Source organism: Triticum dicoccoides, chromosome 1B (assembly GCF_002162155.2).
Source record: "Triticum dicoccoides isolate Atlit2015 ecotype Zavitan chromosome 1B, WEW_v2.0, whole genome shotgun sequence".
NCBI classification, from domain to species: Eukaryota; Viridiplantae; Streptophyta; class Magnoliopsida; order Poales; family Poaceae; genus Triticum; species Triticum dicoccoides.
The window spans coordinates 194,361,959-194,370,728 of NC_041381.1; the positions used below are offsets into that span (position 1 = coordinate 194,361,959).

Below are 8,770 nucleotides of genomic sequence, written 5' to 3' on the forward strand. Positions count from 1 at the left end.
ATTAAGCACAACCATCAGCAGGGAAGATCATTACTTGCAATGAATATGTGTAGGGATGATCATGTGGAATATACTGGAGTTTAATAGTAGCATGCAATCCTCCTCAATCGGGAAAAAACAACTTATGTATCATGAATTTGATCATTTTTGTCACTATAAGGATGCTTTTGTTTGGCTTGACTAGAGAAGCATCATAAGAGATTTCTAATTCATACTATTTTAGTTGACGCGGGATGACCGACTAAAACTAGTATCTAGAGTGATTTATTTACTAAACATGTTGCATGATTTGTAGTGTATAGTCCACTGCCAAAATAGTTTGCGGGATTTTGAGTTTCTATCATATGGTGTTGGAAGGTAGGAAAGCTACTTAAGAAATGAAATTATCGTCTGGCTGCATTCCAATATAAATTAAGAGTCAATAGCAAAACTTTTTCATGATTTGAAACATGTCACACAAAATTGCATCTCTTCACAGACTACCGAAGTAGGTCTAGATTTCATGTTCATGTCTATATGTGTTGTTTTTTTTCATGATTTGAAACATGTCACACAAAATTACATCCACCCCGGGGTTGTGCTGTTTTTTTTTTCTTCCTTTTTTCTTGTTTCGCGTGGTTTTCAGGACAGTTTTCCTTTGAAACCAGGTCATCTGTATTTGTTTGCTTTTTCATATCTTAATGAAATCGGCAGAGCTCCTGCTTGAATCGTAAAAATAAGTACATGGCACAAAGTGTTGCTCACAAGGATGGGAAAAACAAGCACGCTAAGATTTTGCATTTATTCGTCCGAAATGAAAAGGAGGTCGTTCAACTGCCTGTTTGACAGACAGTTTTCATAGGGGAGCTGATGCAAGCAAAAAAAGTTACATTGAAATTCATCACTGGTCTTGAAAGCCATGAAAGAAAAGCAATCCTAAACAGAAATTGCTCTGCTTCCCGCATGCAGAGTCAAAGTTCAGGCGTCCAAGCCTTCTAAACTGAGGTTATTTTCATGATGAAATCCACAAAAACCGTAGTTTTCAGATTTTTCATGCAGTGGTTTCATACTAACGAAACCCACAACCCGTACATCATTTTCACTATGTACGTTTGTGGTCTACGCCAGTCTGACGGTGTATGAAATACGCTGGTGCAGGTATTAAGCCTGTAAAAGAAGAACGTGCCATCAGCGAAAGCGTTCTCAAGAGAATGCAGCTCATCCAGAAAAAGACTTGGCAATGTGCAATAGTCATCTCCATGTAATTTCAAAATGATGAATAAATTCGATACCGCCATTAGCTTGCAGCAGCAACGGCGCTGGTTGTAACGGCGGCAATTTTCTCCCTGTAATTTCAAATACAGCTACTACATTCAGAGATCTCTGAACGAGTGTAACACGACGGGATCACCTAAGATCAGCACTACGCCACTATCTTATCTAACTCACATGCAATGCAACACTATATACACTGCACAAGCCACAGGCTGCTGGCTAGCGGTTCAAGAACAGAAGATGGGGAACCGGAGCAAAATAGTTAGTCAGAAGATGGTGTCTACTGTCAGCTTCCTCTTGGGTGGCGACCTCTCGATTATCTGCTTCTGCATGTCCATGAAGCTTAGCCCCTTGTGTGCAAACATCCTTCTGAGGTTGATCACCGAGAGCTCGCTGTATCTCGCGACAGCAAGGTCCGCTTGTTCCAGCTCGTACCTGTATGTCACCAGAAACAATTACACACAAGAAGCATCTATTGACTTTCCTATTGAACCGAACATTTGTGACTTGAGTGGAGCTACTAGATTGCTCCAAGGAAAACAGTGCTACATACGCCGGATGAGCACCAATCAGGGAAACTGCCATCATAGTGCAGTTGTGAGCAGCTGTAACGCCTCTTGGGTCATCCTCAAACACTATGCACTTCGAGGGCTTCCGATCCAACTGCCAAGAAGAGAAGATCAGCAAACATGTTCTTTGCACAGTTCAGCAACAATAATCAACTAGTAGTCAGGAAAAAACATGCCTTAACAGCAGCTGAGAGAAACCTATGTGCTATTGACTCCATATCATCCTCATCGGTCACAATTGCCTGTATTTGACAAGGCAAAAAACAAAATTAACTTGTAATGATCACCATATGCCTAAGCTAGGCAGTATGTTTTTCAGATCAGTAAACCTTGGGAAACTAAGAAGGGTGACAGAAAAACCTTGAAGTATTTGCTTAACGACATCCTATCCAAAGCTTCAACCATGCATCTCCTATCCAGGGACGATGCCACAGCACAGGGTATACCTGCTGTCCGAACTGCATCCAACCATTCTCTCAATCCTTCTACTGGGGTATCAAGCTGAATGACATGGATTTCAGACAGTCAGGGGAAATCATAGAGTAAATCAAATCCTACTCAATGCAAGAAGGAGAAGATTTACTTTGAAGAGGCTTTCATAGTACAGCTCTATAAGTCGTGCCTTCAACCTTTCCATTTGATCATCCTCTTTTGCCCAATACAAAACCTGGTAACCACAAGTAGAAGTGATGCTTCAAGTACCAGTGCCCTATTCAAGCGAAGGCATTGGAGCGACAAAAAAGGGGGTGCTAAAAGGGAACATGTAAATTTTCTAACATCTTTTTTGCAGCTAAAATATTTCTGTACCTTGAATTGCTAGATGATAATGTAGGCTTGGTATAAAAAATTCAAAAGATACGTCCACCGAAACACACACATACCTTTCTAAGGACATGGTCAGCAGCACCATGAATAATACTCTTTTGGATATGAGCAGCAGTAGGGATGTCCTTCCCTGCGCAAGATAAATTACATTAGTATGTGTTTACCAAGGTCATATAGCAATATGCGACTATGTTTACAAAAATAATACCTTCCTCCAAAGCAAGCTGTCTCCAAGCATCCAACTTTAGTGAGTCTGTGTCAGCCTAAGAGAACAGAAAAGAGCATCAAATGTCGGTCAATTAGTGAAGCAGTAATGACATAGCGGCAACCTATACACACAATATGAGGATTCACCTACAAATGAAACTACATAACAAAGAATCCTGTAATGCAATTGAACCAGGGAAATGCTGAATTATGTACAAGTATAGTTTGCTTGGCTATTGCTGCAATTAATAACTGTAGGCGAGCAAGTATTTTCCAAAATGCCATTTTAAACACACGGTGTCACTAACTATTGCAGTATGATACACTAACACAGAGACGAAAACTCACAATAACATTGTCCCATGAGAAAATTAAACCAAATGCTTCATCCGGCTTCATAGCATGCCTTATCCTTTGAAGGAAGCATTCTTGCAATTTTTCGTTAAGATAATCCTGAAAGGTAGAAGAAAGCTCATCCACTGAAGTAACATAACAGATAAATGATGCTCCCTCCGTCAAGATAGAAGAAAGATAAAGGTAGAAGAAAGCTCATCCACTGAAAGGTAGAAGAAAGATCTTATATTATGGGACGGAGGGAGTAGGTTGCTAATAGCACATAATGGTATAATTGCAAGTGGTATCATGATATATGCTTACCACATCGATATTGAGTGGTCCGTCCATCCTGAAAGTCTCGAAGCCTTCCCCATATTCAGCTCCAATTGTCTAACAGAAATAAATGCATAATCTTTTTAATCAGCAACAGATAAAGTTTAAAAGAAGATTTGCTAATCCTGCAGAGATTGTATTTAGTGAACCGGTATTAAAACTGGCTAAAGAAGGGTTCAGTTGTATAGCATACTACGGCTCCCACAGTGATGGCGATCCAGAGAAAGAATTTGCAAGGATCTTGATAAAAAAAAAGGCTAGTGAACAGTGATCTGCTTCACTGAGCAGCTAACAGATGAAACCATGAATTAATCAAAGAAGCACCTCACTGACTAATCCAGCATCAACCTATATGAAACAAATGTATCTAGTGGTAGAAATAATTCACTGGCAGAACCATGGAACTATCATAGATCCACTTTACTTGACCTAATTACATGAAACTCACTTGACTAAACTAAAATGGAAGAAATGGACAAACCCGAGAAGCTAGATAGCCCAACTCTACCCTACCACATCTATAGTAACCCGGGAACCATATCCATAGTACTACTATTTCTTCAAGGAAATAAGTGTGCAATCTGTAACCCGGAGCAGGGACAGCAAGTTCGTTGAGAGGCTAATCCGGAGCGCACACGGAGCTAATTCAATGCTAAGAGCATTTAATTGGACATTTGCACCTAGGGGAAGTCAGGGTTCTCGAAAATCAACAAATATACTAATCAAGAAAGCTGCTTTATTAATCCAAAAAAGGATTTTCATTTTTTAATAAACCAAGACTCTCACCTCCTCGACGAAGACCTTGCCTGGGAGGGGCGGGAAGGCATCAAACCCCGACGCCATCCTCCGCATCCGCATCTGCCTCCCATTTCTTGCTCTCTGTGCGGAAAGGAAAAGAAATCAGGGAACGGATGCGACAAAACACACAAAAAGAAAAGAAAATAGGAGGACGCGGGTACTGCTTACGGCGAACCGGAGATTGGGGTAAGGCGCGCGAGGGGACGAGGAGGACGACGGAGCCGAGGGGAACGGCGAAGGAGAGGTGGCGGTGCGGAAGCTGCACGACTCCATGGAAATGGGAAGGGGAAAGAGGCGAGGGGGAGAGACGGGATGGAGTGGGAGGGTTTTCTTTTGGGATTTTTTTTGTGTCACGCATTTTTTCATTTTTGCGCCTATATTGGTTTTGATTTTTCTGGCTGGAAAGCAGAAATTTTCAGACTTCGGTATTTAACAAATCATTTGAGAAAATAAAATATGAATCTAACTTAGCTGAAAGAATTGTCTGCGTAATTATCTCGTACTTCCTCTGTCTCTAAATATTTTAGAGATTTCAAATGAACTATCACATACGGATGTATATAGACATATTTTATTATGTAGATTTATTTATTTTGCTCCCATGTAGACATTTGTTGAGATTTTTAGAAAGAAAAATATTTAAAAACGGAGGGAGTAATTCTTTTGGTGCGTGTTCCATACTGAGAGATATTTAGCAATAAATAGTGAAGATGGATATCTGCTGATCTGTAGGTGAAAAATAGTTCAGAATTCGGATGACCTACACCTGCAGTCCCGTTTTGAGAGCATCTACAGTCGTGATGGATTAATTCAGTCCCTTAAACGCACGCGGACGCGTGGACACTGATCAAACACATCTAATATTTGACACTCTGCATCCGTATAACTTATATTCGGTAACTTATATCCATACTACACGTGCAACGTTGAGCTATTCTACAACATCTAAAAGATCAACTTAGTTCGTTACCAACAAGTTCTTAAACTTCTACAACCAAAAAGGATATAAATGTCAGGACCCCGACTCGATGTCACATCGATCTAGCCGGTAACACCTCATATCACTTTGCGGCCTCACGCACGGTATCCCCACGGGTGTCGCCTTACCTTTGCCCGGGACCGTTTGCGCCTTTTGGCTCACGTATATGATAGTGTCGCTAGCATCCATATGATAAAGAGCCCGGGCTGACATGACTAGTCGTAAACCCAAAGTGGCACAGACTTACAGGGACAGGCATCCATGACCCAGCTTCGAACGTGTCGGTCATCAGCAAGTGGGTCCGGGCTGTAGCACTGGGCTAGCAGGACTCTGGTAAACCGGGCTGTAGCGGGCTAACAGGACTCCGGTACTCAAAGCGTGGCATTTCCCCGAAGGGACAGACACGGGAACGAAGAAGGACACATGCCGGCCAGCCTAAGTGTTCCAGAGCAGTAGCAAGCTACCATGGCTCAGCGGTAACACTAGGAGACATTTCCCGGTAAGAGAGGCTACTAAAGATAAACAACTAGATAGTCAGATCCCACACATACCAAGCATTTCAATCATGCACACAATATGCTCGATATGTGCAATACAATGAAGCATCACAACATGACTCTACGATATAAGTACTTTATTTAAGGCTCAGGGAGCCATACATAACATACACAAAGGTACGGGTCTCACGACCCAACATACAAGTCATACAGTCATACAAACCAGCAGCGGAAGTAACTTGTCTGAGTACAGACAACTAGTAAAATAAAAGAGGCTTGGGAAGCCTAGCTATACTACAAGGTCCTTCACAAGCTCAGGGTCACCACCTGTGTCTTTAGCCTACTCGTTGATGTCAACGTCTACATAGAACCCATCAGAAGGGGTTGCAGCGTCTTCTGTAAAAATGTAGATTATAGCAACATGAGTACAAAGGTACTCAGCAAGACTTACATCAGATCCTACATACATGCATAGTATCAAGAAGGGTTGGTGGAGTTATTGCAGCAAGCCAGCTTTGACTCTTGGCTAGACTATCCTACGATACTCCAACTTGAAATGGTTTTGCGCACACGAGTCCACTACTCACCACTTCAATACACTACCGAGGATCCACCTCCGTCTTCCTACGGAAGAGCCATCCTCGGCACTCACACTTATCTTGAAGGCTTTTAGTAGTTTCCATTTACTTGTCTATGAACTGTATAGGCAACCAAGTAGTCCTTTACCGCGGACGCGGCTATTCGAATAGATCATGATAACCCTGCAGGGGTGTACTCCTTCATACACGCACTCACCACTTACCGTCGTTTACACGACATGTACTCGGCAACCTTCAAGCGGAAGCCCAACGTGGGTGTCGGCCACGACCTACCTAATCACCTAAGCCTCCAGTCCAGGTTTATCGCCTATCCAGGTTCCATCCGCAGGGAGTCCGGCCGAGGTTTCCCATACGGCCCCGAACGATGTGAACAGGGTTCCCGAGATACCTAATGGGTATTCGGTACACCGTGCCACGTACCTACCGCATCACAGCCCACCCCTACGGTCAGCGCTGTCCACGGCCTCCAGTAGGCTACAAACACCAGAAACTACTTGCAACTCCTGGACGGAGAACTAGGGTGAATAAGAAGCCGAGAGGGTCCATTGGTTTCGGGCCCAATGCATGGTAGTAGCTGATTCTTAAATCACACATACAGATCTCAATGCTTAAGGTCGGCTTCAATGAAACAACCCACCATGTACTCCTACATGGCCTCTCATCGATACCTTTACCAAATCGTGTTCACCACACCACTCTCATTACCGACATAATCATTTCACTCTAGCCCATCACCCAGATGAACCAGACCTGACACGACTCTAAGCATAGCAGGCATAGCAAGGTAGGAACAACACATACATAGGGCTCAATCAACTCCTACACATGCTAGTGGGTTTCATCTAGTTACTGTGGCAATGACAGGTCATGCAGAGGAAATGGGTTCAACTACCGTAGCACACAGCAGTTTGAATCGCGTTGTCTTAATGCAGTAAAAGAGAGCAGGAGCGAGAACATGGGATTGTATCGATATGATCAAATGGTTGGTTGCTTGCCTGATGGTTCGATGCACTGATACGGTTCTTCGTTAGGGTAATCACGGTACTCCTTGGAGGCAGAACCTGTCGCAAAGAACACCGACACACAACCATCACCAAACAATGTGTAACAATATGATGCATGCATGAAACATGGCAATATGAGTGTGTTGGGCTAATGCAACTAAAACCAGAAGGGTTTGAACAAATTTGAATCAAGGATTCAAATTTCAAATTCAAATATGGCCTTTTAAAGTGCTTTTCCTTGTTCTGCTTGAAACATCAATTTAACTTGTTTAATCATGCATGAAAATAGTACAGATGGATAGATTGGATTTTTCTGATCATTTTTCATATACAATTTGTCCAATTTGGAGTTACAGAATAAAAGTTATGAATTTTTGAAGTTTAAATAATATTCTGGAATTTCCTGATTTAAATTAAATCCAGAAATTATAATATTGCGTCAGCATGACGTCAGCATGACGTCAGTGGTCAACTGCGGCTGGCTGGGGTCAAACCTGACGTGTGGGGCCCACACGTCAGTGACAGGGGGGTTAAACAGGGTTAGTTTAATCCTAATTAGGGGTTAGTGGCGCTGGGGCCCACTGGTCAGTGTCAGGGGGTTAACTAATAGTGGTTAGCGCTAATCCTAATTAGCTACAGGGCTGGGCCCACCTGTCAGGGACTCAGGGGGGGTCCTGCCGTGGTCAAAGTGGGTCAAACCCACCGGCGACGTGACGCCGGCGAGGCCCGAGACGGCGGCGCGATGCGGGATCGCGCTACAGGGCACGGGCGAGGCCGTTCTTGGGCCCGTTGGAGATCTCTTGCTCCCGCGCGTCGAACGGTGGTGGTGGCCGAGCCTGGGGTGGCCGGTACCGTCGACGGCGAGCTCGTGAGCGGTGGCCGGAGTTCGGGTGCGGTTGGAGTCGGCGTTGCAGGGTGTTTGGGGAGGCGTTGGTGCGTGCTGCATGCTCCTAGTGAGGCGTGGAGCACGATAGTGTGCTCGGTTGGGCGCTACGGTGACCGTGGCCACGACGGCGACATCGCCGGCGGCGTGGAGCTCTTGGCCAAGGTGGGGCTAAGGCCCAGAGGTCGAAAGAGACCAGGGGAGAAGGGGGAAACGACTCGGGGGCTCACCGCGGTTGCAGTGGGCGTCGAAGCGGGCTCGGAGACGCGCTGGAGACGGCGAATTCGACGGCGATGATGGTCGGAGCCCGAAGAGGGGAACGGCGACGTGGCGGCGATGCAGGGCTTCCGGAGGCCCGTGGAGCGGTGGGGAAGAAGAGGGGGTTGTGGCGGAGCTTCTGAGCTAGTCGGGGGAGCGAGGGGTGGCCGGAGACGGCTGCTATGGCGAACGGCGGCGACGGTGGTGTTCGGCCGTGTGAGAGAGAGA

General features: G+C 44.7%; 1 protein-coding gene across 1 annotated transcript; it reads right to left on the reverse strand.

The window, feature by feature from the left end:
- Nucleotides 1-1,213: 1,213 nt before the first annotated feature.
- LOC119327905 (5-amino-6-(5-phospho-D-ribitylamino)uracil phosphatase, chloroplastic-like) lies at nt 1,214-4,651 on the reverse strand. The gene is made up of 11 exons (XM_037600977.1): nt 4,491-4,651; nt 4,311-4,403; nt 3,513-3,581; nt 3,204-3,308; nt 2,857-2,911; nt 2,705-2,778; nt 2,407-2,490; nt 2,184-2,324; nt 2,000-2,065; nt 1,808-1,917; nt 1,214-1,689 (listed from the first exon to the last, which is right to left on the reverse strand). Exons 1-11 carry the CDS (start codon nt 4,593-4,595, stop codon nt 1,521-1,523), a joined length of 1,071 nt encoding a protein of 356 aa, XP_037456874.1. The 5' UTR covers nt 4,596-4,651; the 3' UTR covers nt 1,214-1,520.
- Nucleotides 4,652-8,770: the final 4,119 nt, after the last annotated feature.

Bases quoted from the DNA above. Each gene is read 5' to 3' on its own strand.
- LOC119327905 (XM_037600977.1), bottom strand. From the start codon at position 4,595: ATGGAGTCGTGCAGCTTCCGCACCGCCACCTCTCCTTCGCCGTTCCCC. The intron at 3,582-4,310 runs GTGAGAGTCTTG...TATTTCTGTTAG, and splicing joins GCAAGGTCTTCGTCGAGGAG to ACAATTGGAGCTGAATATGG. The intron at 2,912-3,203 runs GTGAGTTTTCGT...CTGTTCTCTTAG, and splicing joins TCTCATGGGACAATGTTATT to GCTGACACAGACTCACTAAA.